The sequence below is a fragment of the Vanellus vanellus genome (genome assembly GCF_965231255.1).
Source record: "Vanellus vanellus genome assembly, chromosome: 13".
NCBI lineage: Eukaryota > Metazoa > Chordata > Aves > Charadriiformes > Charadriidae > Vanellus > Vanellus vanellus.
The window spans coordinates 20,616,296-20,634,415 of NC_138918.1; the positions used below are offsets into that span (position 1 = coordinate 20,616,296).

The 18,120-nt window shown below is 61.0% G+C and overlaps 1 protein-coding gene across 1 annotated transcript in view; it reads right to left on the bottom strand.

The window, feature by feature from the left end:
• PCDH1 (protocadherin 1) overlaps positions 1-15,043 on the bottom strand; it is a gene marked incomplete at both ends in the record, with an annotated part of 52,889 nt that extends 37,846 nt beyond the window's left edge. The window contains 3 exons of the mRNA XM_082490044.1: positions 4,543-6,735; positions 8,339-9,153; positions 14,980-15,043. Coding sequence (XP_082346170.1) covers positions 4,543-6,735; positions 8,339-9,153; positions 14,980-15,043 — 3,072 coding nt within the window. The remainder of the gene's footprint in view (positions 1-4,542; positions 6,736-8,338; positions 9,154-14,979) is intronic.
• Positions 15,044-18,120: the final 3,077 nt, after the last annotated feature.

Consider the following 18,120-nt stretch of genomic DNA (forward strand, 5'->3'; position numbering starts at 1 on the left):
CAGCATCTGGCTCAGCAGGGTGGGAAGAGGGGAACTGGCCAGAGCTGGGAGCCACCCAGGCAGCCCAGCACAATGTGAGGAGCCCCGGGCAGGTAGCACGGGCCGGGTGAGCCTTCAGGGGAGCAAAGGATGAGGTCCCAAGGGCTGGTGGGGCCAGGGACTATCAGGCAGGAGAGATCCAGTGCTCTCCTTAATGGGACAGGGAAGTAAGTGCCACTGCCTCCTTGCAGACATGCTGCTTACAGAGGAGTTGTCACCTGCCCAAGGCTGCACACTATGAACACACCGCTGTCACCTCCGGCCACGTACACGCTGTGTACAGCCCACTGCCACCGCTCCATGTAACCCTGTGCCACCTCTCCCTGTGGTACCAGCTCTGTACCCCCCTGTGCCTCCTCCCACTGCAGTACAGGCTGCACGCACCCTGCTGCCACCCGCTCGGAGAACAAGGGTTGTACCCCTCCTTGTGCCACCTCCTCCCAGAGGAGATACAGGCTGCAAGCCCCACATCATCTACCCATGCCGCACAATGTGTACACGTCCCTCCGCCACCCCCTGCCACAGAGACCACGCACACCCCCCTGCCACCTCTCCGTGGGGTGCAGGCTGTGATCACCCCGCTGCCACCTCCCATACACGGAGCGCAGGCTGAGTACACCCCGCTGTCACCTCCCTCTGCAGCACAGCCTGCGCACACCCACGGCGTCTCTGGCTGTACAGGCCAGGCTGTACCACGGGGCTGCTCACCTCCTGTGGCTGAAGCTCTTCATTTTGAGGTCCCAAATGCCACATGATGCTCTCCTGGAGCAGCCCTCCCTGACATAAAGCCCCCCCCGGCACAGATCTGCCAGGAGCCACCGCACCATCCTGCCGTGCTCATGGGGCTCTCCGCATCCTCACCAACTCCCCAGAAGCCAGCACTGTGTACGACCCGCACCTCACCCTACTTCTTGTGCTCCCCCAAGCTCCCACGAGTGCCCCGTTGATGCTCACAAGCTGCTGGGCATTCATAGTTGTTTTGCAGAGCCCAGCCACTTTTCCCAGCACAGCTAGGGCTCAGCCCCCACACCGCAGCCCCCGGGACATCACTGACATGCTCCCTCATTCCATCTCGGCACGCCAAAGCCAAATCGGAACCGAGTGCGATCGACCCCGGGAGTGGGATCTGATTTGGAGAGCCTGGGAACTGTCCCCCAGCACAATGCCTTTCCAAAAGAGGAGGGGGGGTACAGGGCAGGTCCCCCATGAACCCTCAGCTCCATCTGCAGCTTGTTTCTGGATCCGTTTATCAGCTCATTCCACGTGAACGACCTTGAGAAAAATCCACTGACCCAGGACAGTAGGAGACTTTCCCAGACATCTGCCAACACCTAAACCTGCAATTTATGGAGACTGTAAGCTAAATTCTAAAGCAAGACAATTTCATTCTGTCCATTACAGTTATGATATTACTCTAGGCCCCCCCCTTCCCCACAGAGAGTAATTAATACTGCACCGTGCTCCTGAGCCTGCAGGCAGGTGCAGGCTCCTCTGCTGAGCTCGCAGTAGAGCACTGAAGTTAACACCACTCCAGCCAGCTTCTCAGATGGTAGAGATGGTTGGGGGCTGCAAGGACCCGGGGCAGTCTTGGGTTTGTGCAGCTGGGAAAGGATGTAGCATAGTCCCCACCCCCAGTATAAAAAAGCCCCCCGAAGGATGGAGTAAAAGAAAAAAAGAGAGACGCTCCCCACGCCAGGATCTGAAAGGTTGTGTTCTCGCCCCGGGTTCATCAAAGAGCTGCCGAGGACAAGGAAGGGAGGGAAACTACTCTCAGAAAGTTCCCAAAGGGAAGCAGATAGCAACGCTGAGCCAAGCCCCCAGACTGCCCTGCCCAGCCCTGCAGGGATTAGTTATTTAGGTGGTTGCTGGTGTCTCCTTTCTTCCTCTGCAGCCATCACATCTCCCCGCAGGTCCCAGCCCTGCCTGCCTAGGAGGCCCAGACACTTCCTGGACGGTTCAAGATAAAACCTTATGCTGTTAGCAAAACAAACTAGGAGGCTGTGAGAGCCAAGGCTGGCACAGGGCTGAAACCACCGAAGCCAGAACCACTGGTTTCCCCGGATGATCTAATCTCTCCCAGCGCCAGAGCTCCTCTCCTCCAGCAGCCTGGTGTGGCCGGTTGGAGTCCCTGGGGAAGAGGTGAAGCTGGTGTGATGGGTGTAGGGACGTCTGCCCCAGTTTGAAAGAAAAACCATGAGAAAGAGGAAGGGGTGGTCAGGGAGGGGGGTCCCCAAGATGTGATACTTGACTGGAAGGAGGGCAGGTGTAGGACAGACCCATCCAGGGCCTGGGGAAGGGGTGCTGCGCTGCTCCCGCCTACCAGCATCCATCCTCTCTCCACCCTGCTGGAGAGAAGAGCCTGAGCAAGCCCCATGGCAGCAGCATCGCCCCCAACCTGCCCGCCAGGAGGGGCAGAGCCATCTCTACGGGGAGCGTGGCTGCCTGGTTCCATCACCATCCTGCAGCCCCACTGCTGCCAGCAAGTCTGGGATGACCTCTCCTTTGCTGCAAGGGTGCCCATCACGTCCCGGGGTGGGGGGAGCACCCTGCTTCGGGTGCTTCCCCCCCGGCACTGCTGACGCACCCAGGCTCCATCTGCAACCATGTGCGTCCTCATTCCAGCACTGCAGCAGGCGAGAGGCAGGCATCTTCCAGCCCTCACCGGCAGGATTTGGGTCATGCTAGCCAGGCACCACGCAGCAGGGATCTTCTCCCCCATGCGCTGGCTGTGGGACATGGGTGGGCCCCAAAAGGACATGGGGATGAACCAGGAGAAGCTATGCAGGGGGATGTTGGGGTGGAAGAAAGCTGGGCTAGCTGGTCCGTGGCACACATGTATGTGTGTGTGTATGTACATGCATGTGTTGTGAACCATGTCCTGGAGGAAGCTGTCTCCTTAGAGGGCCAGGCAGTGACTGGAGATTGGGAGACGTCAGTCTTGGGAGGGGGGATTGATACCATGAGGCCTCTGGACTGGCCACGCTGGGGCACAGTGGAGGACTTGTGGAGATGGCTAGCCCACGTAAGCATCACTTCTGGGCGCTGCGGGACCTGGGTGGTCTGGTGGCTGAGAATGTGGAAAATACGTCTGGGAAATTGCTGGGAGCAAGAACTTCTTTGGGGGCAGCAGGGAAAATAAGGCACAACTGGTCAAAAATAGAAAACTTTATTAAGTCAAATCCAACAGGGCAACTGAGCTCAGCCCCACGGCAGGAGCCCAGCCCGCCGCTTACTGGGGTACAAAGATGGGGATCAGGGGTCTCCATAGGGCACAGAGGGTACAGCACGGTGCAGGGGTGGATGATCCTCACCCACAGGGCCCCAGGAAGAAGGCAAAGCCGCAGTCACTCATCCCCCCTCTCCCTCCCTAGCTATTTAAGGATAGACCCGACAGGCGCCAAAGCAGAAACGTAGTGCAAGCTAACTGGCCAGACAGCCTGAGGAAAGAGGGTCCTGCAAGCTCTGGGCTCATCCCACGACCTCCTGGGACAGCTCCAAGATCCAGTGCACACCAGTGAGTAGCCCTTCCCAGTCCACAGCCAAAACCTACCTCTGCCCTGCCCCGCACGCAGCAGAAACCCCCAGTTAGACCAAGAGCAGTGACCCGACCGCAGCACGTAGCAGAGACCCTCCTCTCCTCCAGCCCTGAGCATGAGCCCCAGCCCCAGCCCCGGCACATGGCCAGACCTGCACCACCAGGATCCACTCTCCTCCTCCGCAGTGGCTGCAGCATGGCTCCCGCAGAGCCATAGCTCCGGGCCCGATGCTCACGCTAAGGGAAGCCCAGTTTTCACCGCGCTGGCTATGGCAGAGGGCCCAAGCCTGGGGGAAGCCCGAGCCTGAGCCTGGGAAAAAGGCAGAGCTTTGCTCCTCCACCCAGCCCCACCTGCCTGGGCAGCCACAGCGGGTGCAAAACTCCCTTTTGGGCGGCTTTGCGCAGGGATGGTGAAAGGTTCAGCCACACTAGCATAGCCGGGCTGGCAACAGCAAGTCTAGCGCCTTCCTCGCTGCTCCCCGGACAGGGGCAGGGCTGGAAACTGGCTGCCCAGTGGAGCAGGACCAGTTTCTCCTCCCCACAAGTCAGCCCAAGCAGAGGGATAGATGGGAGGGTGGTTATTGCCCTCCTCCATGCTCTTAGAGATGGTCCCCAAAGGGGACCCAGGTGGGTGGCATTCCCTCCCCGGAGCTCCACATGCAGAGGCACATGCACGCAGCACCCTTTGCATCACGGTCACCCAGGCAGCGCTACCAGGACCCAGCCCCGGGCGCTCTGACAATGGCTCCGACAGTCTTTGGCCTCCCCCCGGCCCCCACCACCATCCCCATTCCCTCCCCGCCCCATGACCAGGTTCCGTGGCTTGGCTCCAGGGTAGTCCTCCGCCAGCCCCCCAGGCCACGCATGCAGGGCTGGGGGCCAGTCCACGCTCATTCCCACACCTCTGTCCAGATGGCTCCCCGGTGCAGGGGGGGGGCCGCTGCCGGCCTCAGGATGAGCTCTCCTACCTGCTTATTGGTGTATTTCTGGGGATTGGTGCGGTAGCTGTAGTCCGAGTACTGCTCGGAGCCCGTCGAGTTGTTGTCCCCGGTGCCAACAAAGGTGTTGGTGGCCGGCAGGTCCTGCACCACTTGGTGCTTCTTGGAGGCAGAGGGTGACTGAGGCTGCAGCTGGATGGAGGGCAGCGGCGAGTTGGAGCGGTAGTGGCGACCCAGGTCTGGGCTGCCCGGCGGGTAGTTGAGGGGCAGGTGGATGCGGGGGCTGTCACTGACAGAGTCGTTCATGAGGTTGAACTTGAGTGATTTCTGCAGCCCCGTCTCCTCCTCATCCTCCGTGGGCTTGGGCGGCTTCGGGGACTTGCTCTTCTTCACCTTACTCTTGCTCTTACCACTCTTGCTGGCCTGCTTGGGTGCATACAGGTCCTTGGTCTCCTTCTTGCCTGCTTGGTAGCCGCTCTTGGCCTCCCGCTGCCGGCAGTAGCGCACCAGGACGACCAGCACGATGACCAGAGTGACGGCCACGATGCCAGCGATGACTCCAAAGAGGATGTTGCTTCGCTGCTTGCTGCGCTCATATTCAGGGTCTCCAGCGATGTCTATGTCAAGCGGTGTGTCCAGGCTGTGCCCCACCAGCGTGTCCAGCAGCGTGCGATTGGCCAGGGTCTCGTTGACGTAGAAGTGCACCAGCGCCGTGCCGTGCCGTGAGGGCTTGCCCTTGTCGTTGACGCGCACTACCAAGCGGTGCAGGCCATGATGCTTGCGCAGGATCTCCTTCTCCAGGGTGATGTCTCCACTGTGCGGGGAGATCTGGAAGAGCTCGAAGGGGTTGCCTCCTGTGATGCTGTAGGTCAGCTCCGCGTTGACCCCAGAGTCAATGTCCTCCGCCTTGACCTTGCTCACCTGCTGGCCAGGGCTGGTGTGGGGCAGGATGTGTTTGTAGGTGGCATTGGAGGGTGAAGTGATGAAGGGGGCATTATCATTCTCATCCAAGACGTTGATGGTCACCCCCACGTAGGCAGACCTGGGAGGATCCCCGCCATCCACCGCCTTGAGTCGGAAAGTGTATGTGCTCTGCTGCTCCCGGTCAAAAGAGATGCTGGAAAGGATGGTTCCAGTGCCATTCTGGATGACAAAATCTCCATTGTCTTGCTCCACCGACAGCTGGATACGGGCGTTTTCTCCTTTGTCAGCATCGATCACCGTCACCATGCCCACAGGGCTGAGGGGCGGCATGTTCTCCATCACTGAGAAGTTGTAGCCGCTCAGCATGAACTTGGGGTCGTTGTCATTCCTGTCCATGACATTGATGGCCACAGACGCTGTGCCCTTGAGGCTGGGGCTGCCCTTGTCTGCCGCCACCACCAAGAACTCATAGCGCTCCCGCTGCTCTCGGTCCAGTACTGCCTTCACCCGGATCTCCCCGGAGTCAGGGTCAATGGTGAAGGAGCCCTTGGAAGAGGGGTCCGTCACCAGGGAGTAAACGAGCTTGGCGTTTGAGCCACTGTCAGCATCGCTGGCGCTTACCTCCATCACCAGGTCGTCGGGTTCATTGTTCTCGGGGAAGGCCACCTCAGTGAAACTCTGGCTGAAGACAGGTGCGTTGTCATTCACATCCACAACCTGCACTTTCAAAGAGTTGGTGCTGGAGAGGGGTGGGTTCCCCGAGTCCACTGCCACAATCTCAATGGTGTACTCCTTCACCGACTCGTAGTCCAACGGTGTAGTGGTCTGTAGGAAATATTTCTTCTTGCTGTCACTTCCTGTTTCACTAGCCTGCCGCAGCTGGAACGGGACATCACCAGCCACCACACAGGTCACCACAGCATTTTCACCCTCATCTCGGTCGGACACCTGCACCAGAGCTACTGCTGTCTCTACTGGCACGTCCTCCGAGATGTTTGCCATGCCATCCTGGTGGGTGACGAGTCCGATGCCCCGGATCTCTATGGAGGGTGCGTTGTCGTTCATGTCCTTGATGGTGACCACCACCTGGGTGCGGGCGCTCTTGGGGTTGGCTCCCTTGTCCTTGGCCATGACAGAGAACTTGAGGATGTTGACATCCTCACGGTCGATAGGCCCCTGTACAGTGATGAGCCCCGTAGTGCGGTCCAGGCGCAGCAGCCGGCGCACCATGTCTGAGGCTTGATGGAAGGAATAGTCGATTTCGGCGTTGGCACCCTGGTCCGAGTCGTTGGCTTTCACCTGTGGGAGGGAGGGAGAAACGGTGAGCAGGAGGGCAAGGTGGCGCGAGCCTCTCTGCAAAACGCCGCGCTGCCTGCCACTGCCTCCTCTGGGGACGGCTTGGGGGGAAAAACCAGGATTTCCTCTTCTGGGGCCAAGAACTATGGGGCAAAGAGCCTGGGACCGGCAGAGCAGCTGGGAGCGGCCCTCCAGCACGGAGGCTTTTCCTTGCTCTTCCAGTGAAACCGGCTGGGCCGGTCAGCCGTGCTCCTCTCCTGGCCAGCTGCAGCACGCAGGGAATCCTCCGGGAACCCTTGCCAACCCTTGCCGCCATGACCCAGGCAGCAGCGCGGAGGGACGGCTCTGGCTGCACCGGCTCCGCAAAACCCTCCTCAAAGAGGGGCTCGAGCAGCCGCCTGGCCGAGGTGAGGATGAGGGGAAGCGAGGATGTGCGGAGCCACAGTAGCTCCATTCCAGCATTCAGGGATGCAGCCGAGTGGGGACTGGGGCTGAGTAAGCTCTGCACGGCATCAGCCATCCCTGCGCGCCCGTCAGGAGCTCTGCATTCGCATAAACCTGCCTCTACGCCTATTATTTGCTTTCTAAAGAAGATGAGGTTTGTCTAACATTTGCCTCCCTAATCGGCTCTCCGAGCTGCCTCTTCTCTGCACCATTTGCTGCTCCGCCGTTATCTTGCTCAGCAGATTTGGATGGAGAACGAAAGTTGTTAAATGTAAATTCCACCTTTTACCTCCACTCACAAAAAAGGCGGAAGTCATTTTCCCCCTGAAAGATAAAAGCTGAGCAATGGCAGCAGCGGCGGCATCTCAGCCCATTCTCCTCCCGGCCGTGCGGCTCCCTTATCTGCTTCCAACTTCCATTCTCTTAACAGTGAAAAATGAATTCTTAAAAAATTCACATCAGAATTAGCAAGCAGATGAGAGCTGGCCGCGCTCCGCTTATTAAGATGGCAGCTGCAGATAAACAGATGTCGGCTACTATCATCTCAATGCCCCCTCCAAGCCAAATCCACTGAGATCCATCCCCTCAGGCTCCCTCGGCCAGTTTGCGCCACTGCCTGAGATGGGGCAGAGCCCCTGGACCCTGCAGACAGCAAAGCACCCCCGGAGTCACGGGCAGCCCCCCCCTAGACGAGCAGCAGGGATGCCGCCTGCCCCCCATCTCCCGCGAGAGCCTGAGTTTCCATGGAGTGGCCAAGGGAATGCAATTTATGAAAGGGTCTATGTCTTGTCTGCGGGCAACACTGAGACCGGTCTGGCATGAAGCCAGGCTCCCCTGTGGACCTCGGGTCCCAGCCCTCCCCATAACCCAGGGGCCTTTGCTCCTGCACACCCACCATCACTGCTGCTGCCCCTCAGTCATGTCCTGCAGCCCCCGCTCCGGCTCCACCTTCCTGCGCATCCTTTCCAACCTCGTTTTAGCAGATGTGACATCCCAGGAACCTGCCCATCTGCTGGCCCCCAGGTGACACTGTGGTCTCCTATGGCTCGCAACCCTTCTAAGCTCTCTCCTCCCCTGAAGCACTGTGGCAGCAAGTGGCTGTATAAATGCTTCCCGAGTCGTCCCTACTGCAACCTGGCAGGCCAGATGCCCCCGCACTCACCTGGAGGACAGAGTGCCCCATGGGGCTGTTTTCAGAGAGCTCTGCCTCATACAGGGCCTTCTCAAACTTGGGTGCATTGTCGTTCATGTCCAGGATGGTGATGCGAAGCAGGGCGCTGCTCGCCCGTGGTGGGTTACCTCCATCCTGCACCTTGATGGTCAGGTCATAGGAGTCCCACTGCTCCCGGTCCAGGTTCCCCATGACAATCAGTTGTGGTTGCTTCTCGTCCTGATCCTCTGCCACTTGCAGCCCAAAGAGCTCCTGGGCTTCAGGACCAGCCGTCAGCTCATAGGAGGCAACACCGTTGGGGCCCGAGTCCCGGTCCATGGCCAGGGGGATGGGGAAAAGTGTCCCAATGTTGGTGTTTTCGGGGATGGACAGGGTGAGAACGGGTGAGGCAAAGTTGGGGGTGTTGTCATTGATATCGAGCACCTCTATCTGCCCCTCGAGCAGGCGAGGGCTGCTGTTCAGGATCAGGTCAGTGATGGACACTTCGAACTCCAGGTAGCAGGGCTCTCCGGGCAGGAGGTGCTGGCAGTCACGCAAGCTCTCCCGGTCAATGGAGGTCTCTGTGGTGTAGATGTCCCCAGTCTTGCCATCCACACGTAGGTATGGGGCCCCTACTTCCAGCTTGTAGAGGTGCCCCACATCTGGGAAGCCGTAGTCGGAGGCCAGGCTCCCTATGAGGGTGTTGGGGGGTTGTTCCTCCTGCACTTTGTAGACCACACGTGTCCCAGAGACCAGGGTGGGGAGCTGGAAGAGGAGCCACAGGCCCAGGCAGGATGCCAGCGGTTTCATCCTGCGCTGTAGGGGAGCTGGAAGGAGACACAGACACCGGAGGTTAGCCAGCTCCAGGCCTCGGGTACTGCTTCGCCCCACTCCACTCCCCTGGCGTATCCTTTTGGGTGCATCCCCTGTGCCATGCAGGAGCGCGCATGGTCCCAAAGCAGTCCCCCAAAGGGAAGGGGCTTCAGGAGCTCGCCTGGCAGAGCTGGCCCCAGCCTTGCTCTCCTGGCAGCCTCCGCAAGCAAGTGCCCGGGAAGACCGGTCCCGGCTTGCAAAGTTCCTGCAACGCCCTGCTCGAGTGAGCAACCCAGTCATTGAAACCTCTGCCTGTCACTTGCAGGAAGCCACTCCTGCCACTGTCCACCCTCTTTGTCACCACGCAAACCGTAATTAGACCCAACCAACGAGGCACACTAACAGGGCGGACTGCATGCAGCCTGCTGCCAGCAACCCGATGGGAGCCAGCCAGGCTCAGAGACAGCTTCTCACCACGGAAACACAGGAGCATTGTGTGCCATGCACTACAGGGGCACTGCTTGCCACGCACGGCGGGGACACAGAGGCACTGCATGCGTCTGCCAGCCCTGCAGAAACAGGAGCACCAAAATGAGGGCAGGGTCTCTGCCTGCTCTGCAGGGATGCAGGGCTGCCACCCATCCAGCACCGCAGGGACATGGGGCACTGCAGGGATGCAGGGCTGCCACCCATCCAGCACTGCAGGGACATGGGACACTGCCAGGATACAGAGCTACCTCCCATCCGTCACCGCAGGGATTCAGGGCACTGCCTGCACTGCAGGAATACCGCCCATCCATCACTGCAGGGACACGGGACGCTGCCACGGCAGGGACAGAGCAGCACTGCCCTCCCTGCGCTGCCGTCACAGCAGCGCTGCCAGCCTCGCACTGCGAGATGTGAAGGCACCACCCATCCGGCACTGCAGGGATGCAGGAGCCCCATGCATCATCCATCCTGCACTGCACGCGGGGCACTGCCACCCACCCGTGCCCCTCGCAGGAAGAGGGGCACTGCCCACCCCTGTATCAGAGGGCCACAGACTCACTGCCCACCCTGAGCTGCAGCGCAGACGTACCACGCGGGGCAGAGCCCGCGCCTCCCCGGGGAGCAGCGGCACTGCACAGCTCCAGCGCACTGCGATGGGTGGCACCAGCATCTCCCCTCTGCTGCGCAGTCACTAGGCAACCCCACACCCTGCGCCAGCAAATCCTGTTTCCCTTCACTCACTGCAGACACACTGCTCCTTCCCATTCCCACCCACTCCAGACTGGGACACTGCAAGCACGCACTGGGTGCCCACCCTGCCCCTGTGTGCCCTGCTCGCCCGCTGCCAGTGTCCACCCCAGCTGCTGCAGAGGCAGTGGCAGAAGTACTGTCCCCCCCCGCATTGCAGAGACACACACTGCACCCGCTGCACCGCAGGCACCCCACCACTGGAAACCTCCTCCCAGTATGCACACCGCTGCAGAGGCAGTGCCAGGCGCATCGCCAGCCCCGTAGAGACCGTCCCTTTCTGCGCCCTGTCCCCAAGCCCCTGCCTGGCGCTGTGCTTGGCCACCAGCTTTCCCGTCCCCCACTTTCCGTTCTGGGAACGCACCTTCCTCCCCCAAGGTCTAGGCGCACCCACGCAGCTTCTGCTGAGGCGTGAGCATGGAGGGGAGCAGCCCAGCTCACTGGCATCCAAGAAGCCCAGTGGCTGCGTGCCCTAAAATCATCAGGCACAAGCATCTGCCACAGACCCACAGCAGCAACCCTCTCTCGCCACTCCCATCGCTCCCTCTCTCCATACTGTGCACCCAGCCGATGGGATGGGTAAGGGCTCCTCCACCATCCATGGTGCCTAATTCCCGGTTCCCCCAGCATTGTACAGATCCTCAACAAGTGGAGCACCCTACACTGTCCACCTTGGTACTTCCCACAAGACAGCAGTTCCCAGTCCTACCACCCCTCCCGCTCCCTCATGGACAAGTGCCTCAATGGCACAGAGAGAGGAGCTCTCTCTCCACAGGTGAAAATACATCTCTTGTTTCTGGAGACGGAACTATGGTCCTGAAGCTTGGCTTGGCTCTGCTCCCCTGTCCAGCAAGCACCCTTCATGCTAAGAAGAGGTATTTCCACCTTGCTGAGGACATGCATAACTGTCCAGAGTGTTGCTGCGTGCGGATACCGCTGAGATGTACGTCCCCAGGAGGAAAGGAAGAGGCAAACACAACTTCTTCCATCCCTGCACAGGGCTGAGGATGGAGGAGGTTAAGAAGCTGAGCAGAAACATGACGCGCCTCTGCATCAATACAGGCAAAACCCAGCGACGCACACACGCATGTGTTGGCACTGCGTGTGCACGTATCCATCTGTGCACCGTGGATGTGCACCTGCCCAGAGCACGACTGTGTGTCTGTCGGAAAAAGCGTACGTGTGCACACCGCACATGTGCCCTAGCAGGCATGCCACACGTGTGCGCGCACTGTGAGGAGCACATCCATGCCGGCGCCAGGACAGCCTGTGCACCAGACACGAGTTTTCCTTCCTGCCCGGAGCGCACGTGTGTGTGCACCGAGCAACGCGTGTGCCTGCGCTGGGGGGGGGAGAGTGTGCGCATGCCCCTGTTCGCCACCACCGGGTGTGCATCTGTGTGATGTCACCCCGTGCGGGGGTACTTGCACCATCTGCGTGTGCTGGGTCACGCGTGTGTCTGCCCACAACATGCGTGTGCACCCACACCAGACCCCCCCCTACCCCACACATCCACCTGCGTTCACGGGGTGTCCGAACCCGCACCGAGCTTCATCACCCTGTTGCCCTGCGCTCCCTTTGGGAATGGCTGTGCGGCACGGACAGGGAGAAGGGGAAGAGGTGCAGCCCCTGGGAAGGTGCTCCCGGAGGATGTCCCGACTGGGAGAGGCATCCATGGCTGCCGCGGGACTGTTTGCACAAGCCTGTTTGCACTAGGCTGGGCCATGACTGCCGATGACGTAGCGCCGTCCTGACTAAGCCTTGATGTGAGGTGGAAGATCGCAGGTAAAGGTGAAAGTCCCAACGCGGGGCGATGCCTCACATGGCCCTGACTGGGCCAGGAGGGAGGGCCCCGGCAGCTGGAAATGCCAGGAGCCCTGTGCCAGCCTGGAGGAGGAAGGGAGGCAAGGGTGCCCAGCACCCATGCTTTCCGCTTCAATAAAGGGGCTGGAGCCTGAACTCAAGCCCTGTTCCTGCGGGTGAAGGAAACCTCCAAAGGAGGGAGGCTGGAGGAACCCCAGTGGGACCATCGCCCTGCAAGGGATTGCCAGTGGGATCGAGGGGCCCCAGGTTGGCCGGGGTAAGGAATCCTGTTTGGCGCCTAGGGGTGCGAATGACACAGCGCAGACGTGAGAGCCCAGAGCTGGGCGTGAGGAGGAGGAGGAGGAGGAGGAGGAGGAGGAGGAGGAGGCGGAAGCCTCCACCACCGGGGAAAAGCACGTCTGTGCAGGAGACAGAGGCTTCCCAGGGGCCAGTCCAAGGCACCGGGCTATTTTCCCATGGGATCTAAGGACCATCCCACACTTTCTTCTCCGGTGCCAGGCACCTTTTTCCAACCTGCTGGCAGAGCACAGAGCACTTAAAAATAAAAACCCCTCCCAAAACAACTATTCCTCCGCACACACAATTCTCCCTACGGGGAGAGTGCGAGAGAGACTGAACCACATGAGAGAGGCGTTAGTCACGCTGCTTAATGCATGACTGGGAAGCTCTCGGAGGACAGTGGCATGCAAAATCCTACAGAATTCAGCCACCCCCCCCACCCCCCCCCGCCAAAAAAAAACACCCTAATGAGAGGGATGTTAAAAAGCACCGAGAATTTAAGCAACTGCTTGAACAAGCCTTTGCTCCCTGTGATTCCCACAGCCCCTTGGCCCCGTTCCACAGAAGGCAGCACCGCTCCGGGAACAGGCACCAAAGTCCACCCTCTTATTGCTCCCAACGGCTGATTGCATGGCTCGGAGCCACGCTAACAAGTCTATCCAAACCCTGCACTGAGCACACAAGTACTAATCCCCCCCACCGCCCCTCCAGCCCCCCCCCCCCTCCCACCTCACCCCAAGCTCTGCTCTGTCACTCGGAGCTGGAGCAACATCCCAGCAAAGCAGCAAATGCTAATCACGGCTCCACTCCGCGCGAGGGCCTGACATCAAGGACCATATTGTCCAAAAAAACGGCCACTGATGTTCAGTCCCGCATCAAAGGTGCAGATGGGCTGAATCCTGGGCATTTTGTGGCACATCCCACGGTTTCCTTCAGCTCCGGCTGCCGCTGCGGCTGCTCGGCATTTATGCAGGCTGGGCCCAAACTCCCCGAGCCGGAGCACCCCGCCAGGAGGAACCCCACTCGCTTGTCAACAGCTTTACCCCTAAATCATCTCTTAGGAGCTGCACAGTGATGAAAAGAGGGTGAAGCTTGGGGCCCTCCCTCCTCCTGCCTCCTTCTCCCCATCCTTTCCAACTCTGGCAGCCAGCGAGGCAGAGACCTGTCAGAGCCTTCCCCAGGGTGGCAGCTCCCATCCTCCCACCCTGGGGGTCCCCCACAGCCCCTCTGGGATCCTGCGGGCTCCTGTCCTCCCCCTGCCACCATCCCACACGCCATCCCGGCTTGGAGGAAGGTAAAAATGTCGCCGGCCTGAAACACCCAGCCAGGGCCGCAGGGAGCCGGCGGCAGCCAGAGCTGCTCTCCTCCAGGACCGCAATGCCGGAGGAGCTGGGGGGGACCTTAGGGAGGGGGGATAGGGGACCCCCTACCTCGCAGGGTGCCGGGGACAGCCGCGGCTCCTGTCCCCCACCGGCTGGGAGGGAGGACGGAGGCCGGGCTCCGCTCCCCGGCACCCGGCGGGGCTGCCCGGGCTGAGGCTCCCGCAGCGCCCCGGTAGCTCCGGCTCCGGGCACCGGACGGAGCTCCCCAGCGAGTCCCGGGGGGAAGATGAACGGGGCGCCTCCCGCCAGCCCCGCACGCACACACACACACACACACACTGCACACACACACACACACGCACGCACCCACCCACCCGCGGCAAACACACGGGAGCCGCTCTCCCGGCACCGGCTTCACGCTCGCGTACAGACAGGGAAACAGGGATTTTTCTAAGGCGCAGGCACGCACACCCCGCGGACACACACCCCCACACCCCGCCTGTAACACACACCAACACACACCCCGCGCTCCGCACAAGCCCGCTCCTCTACACGCACCCCACTCCTGCAACCCGCACCCCAGAGACACCCCGCCACGGACACCCAGGGGTGCCAGACCCCTTCACCCCGCTCCTCTCACACGCACACCCACCCCCACACACCCGCACAACCCTGCTCCCAGCACCCGGCGCTCGCCCCGGCTCCCAGCTCACCCGCAACTTCTCCCACTCCCACGCACCAGCGCACCCCGAGCCGCGCACACCCAGGGCTGAATGAGGGACACACACACACACACACAGAGCCACCCACGACGGGGAAAATAAAAACACGCGCTCACCCCGACACAGCCGCACACCCACGGCCACCCCACGCCACCCACCCTACCCGCGCCGGGGCTGTCCCCGCTCCGCGCCGCACAACAAGTGGCAGCGCCGGGCGGGACCGGTAACCGCTGCCCGCGGAGCTCCGCGCCCCCTCTGCCGCCGCCCGCGCAGCCCGGCGCGGAGAAGCGCGGAAAAGCGCGGAGGGGAGCGGGATGCTCGCCAGCGCCGCATCCCGCCGCCGCCCGGCCCCACGCTCCCGCACAGCGGCGGGTACCCACCCGGGGAACACCCCGCACCGCTCCGCGGCTCTGCGCGGCCGCGGGCGGAGGTTTGCCGACCCTGCTGCAGCTCTTACTTGGATGCGGACGGCGCTGCGCTCCGTGCCGGCCCTTCGAGCGTTGATCCAGCGGCGTCTGCATCGCCTCCTCCCCGCCGGGACCGGGTTCCCCCCACCTCCCCCCACCCCACACCCCCTGCGGCTCGTCTCGATCGTTATCCACAGATGAAAATAAAATTTTAAAAAATAAAAAATTTTAAAAAAAGGGGGGGAGGGCGAATTAAAAAAAAAAAAAAAGTCCCGTGGGAACCGCCCCCCCCTCCCCCGGGCCGGGGCTGCGGCTCCTCCGGCGGAGCGGCGGCGGCGGCAGGGCTGGCGGCAGCCCCGGTGGGCAGCTCCGTCCGTGCCCGCCTCCGTCCCTCGGTGTGTGTGAGGATGTGCAAGGGAAGCGCAGCGCAGGCACGGCCCCTTCCCACCCCCCCCGCCATCACCATCACCAACCCCCCCCCCTACACATACACACACACCCCTCCCCGCTGCCTCCGCCTCTCGCCGCCGCCACGGGGAGGTGGAGCTCCGGCTTCTTATCACATCCCGAACCCAACCGGGCCGGGACGAGCGGGTATCGGTAACCGGGTAGAGCCGCCCGCCCGTCGTACCGCCCGGCTCCGGGCTGCGGGCACCGCGCCGAGCCTCATGGCGGTGGAGAAGAATGATGGGGGGGTGGGGGGTGTCCCCGTAGACCCCCCGGGACCCTCTCGCCCCGGGGACCCCTTCGCTCACGCGTGGGATGGGTGTCCTCTTTTACTTCCCTCCCAGTTCTCTTATTCATTCATTCACTCATTCATTCATTCATTTTGACACCCTACATCGGGAGAGGGGGGGCGGCCGGCAGTGCACCCCGGCTGTGCTGAGGAGAGGGCCTCTCCGTGGGAGTGAGCCCATCGGGGGGCCTGTGCCCACCCCTCCTCTGCTACACCCCACTCCCCACCCCCGACAAGGAGGGTTCCTGGCAGGCTGTAAGCAATGGCTCCCGCAGCCCTGCCCGGGTGAGGCAGTGGGGCCAGGAAAAGCCACTGTTCCCCTCCCGTCACACCTCGGTGAATCACGCTTTTATTGCAGGGTGTCGGGACTCCTGGCTGCCCTTGCGATGCCTTCGCAAGCTGCGCTACCTCGGCTGGCTCCTCACTCGCCAGCTGGTCCCCCATGGGGCCTCGGATGGGCGAGCGCAAGTCCCAGGGGGACCGGGGCCAGCGTGCTCCAGGGGTGTCCCTTCCCTCCATGCCTCCGCTGGCCTCTGTGTCCCTGCGAGGAGAGGCAGTGGTCCCTGCCAGCGGGCTGGATCTGCAGCCTGGCCCCCATCAAAAGCCTCAGCCCTCTCAGCTGGAGATCCTGGGGTGGCTCTCAGCACCCTGAGAGGGGCTGGACACCCTTAGGGGGGCTGCAGGGCCCCCTCACCAAGCAGCACCCGCTTTCTCAGTCAGTTGAAGTGCAGATTTCTCGCCAGGATGCTGGAAAGTCCTTTCTGCTTCGCCGCAGCGTGAGGATGGGAGAGCATTGCTTCCCCGCTGAGCTTACGCCAACCTGTTGCTCAGCTCCCTTCGCTGCACACATGCTCAGCTCGGCTGCGATGACTGCACCATCTAGAGGCCTGCTCGGAGGAGCCCTGGCTCCAGCTCAGCCTGAATCACTCCGTTTTTTCCCCGCAGGAAGGGAGCTTAGGCCCTGGCGGGGCTTCTTCCTGCTGGCCAGGAGAAAGGGGCTGGAGAGTCATCCCCTCTGGGTGGAAAACCTGCCTCTCCTCCAAGACTTTACTGTAGCAGGGCCATCTCTGCTCCTCCAGACATGTCGGCTTCTCCACATCTGTGTGTTGGTTGGTTGGTTTTTTTTTTTTTTGGGTGTCAATTCTCATGAAGCCAATTTAAGCAGAAGATGTGAAGTAGAGAACCCAGGGAAGGTCAAAGCCCACCGTGGAAGGGCAGGGAAAGGAGCTGTGGGGTTTTGTCAGGGTTTACCCTGTTGATACAACGTGAGACAGGGATGTGGACAGATAGAGGCAATGAAACTCTCTGGAGACAGCGTAAGATTTAATTTATCCGTCGCTGGCAGTCCTCCTTGGAGGGCTGAAGAGCCGCGGCAAAGGGGAGAACTGAGGAAGTGACCCCGTGGATCCAAGGCTGGCTGTGGAGTGGTGAAGGCAAACTTAAGAGACCTCCGGGGACCAAAGGTTTCCGTTTCGCAAGAGGCACAGGTAGTCGACGGGCAGGCTGCGCAGGGAGCGGTGCATGCAGGCAGTTCACTAGATGCCGCCTATTTGTAGCGGACCGGTGCCTGCCATCTGCAGCCTCTGCTCGGGCACGTTTTTAAGAAGCGGGTCCAGGCTCTTAGAGCATGGTGGGGGGGGAAGCATCCCAGCCTCAGGACCCATCTCTCTCCAGCCCAGAGGAGCTGCCTGACAGGAGTAATTTGTCCTTACCTTCCTCCTCTGCCTGCCGCCTTTGAAAGCGGCCAGGCTCCTCCCAGAGCGCTCCTTGCCCTCCGACAGCAAGGAGAGCCCGACGCTGGCATCGCCATTCCCTGTCCTCCCTTCACTTGGGCGTTATAGTATGAGTCACCGGTCCTTACCTTGCCTTCGTCATTTCCCAAAAAAGCAGGGCCAGCCTAAGCAATGGGAAACCATCAAACTGCTGCTTTGGCCACAGAGTTATTTCGTGAGACCCTCCATCCTCCATGTCCTTCCCACCCCCCTGCCCCGCTGCTGGCAGTGCCACCTCCACCGACCCTGGAGATGCTGCTGGAGGCACTGGCTTGCCCCAACGCAGCGGGTACCCCATGGTGGGATGCTCTGGTGTCACGCGGAGACAGTTGCTTCGTGGTGCCGGTGGGGCCTTGTCAGAAGAACAAAGCCTGCGAGGGAAGAGCATCCAGCTAAATCTCTGGGAAAGCGAGAAGAAAGGGAAACACGGTGAGCAAATGAACCTTACAAGAGAATAAATACCCCCTCCCCAACACATGCACGCAGCAACCTGGCTGCCGTCTGCCGCACGGAGTTCAAAGGCTCTTCTGTTCTCTCTCTCATCAGCTCTGGGCTCCGCAGGAGAAGCAGCAGCGTGGATTTGGGCAGCAAATGCTAATAACACAGATGTTCTGACAATTTGCTTGTTTCTACAATTAAAAACAAAAAGATCCTCAAAACCCAAATGCAAGGAAATGAGCACA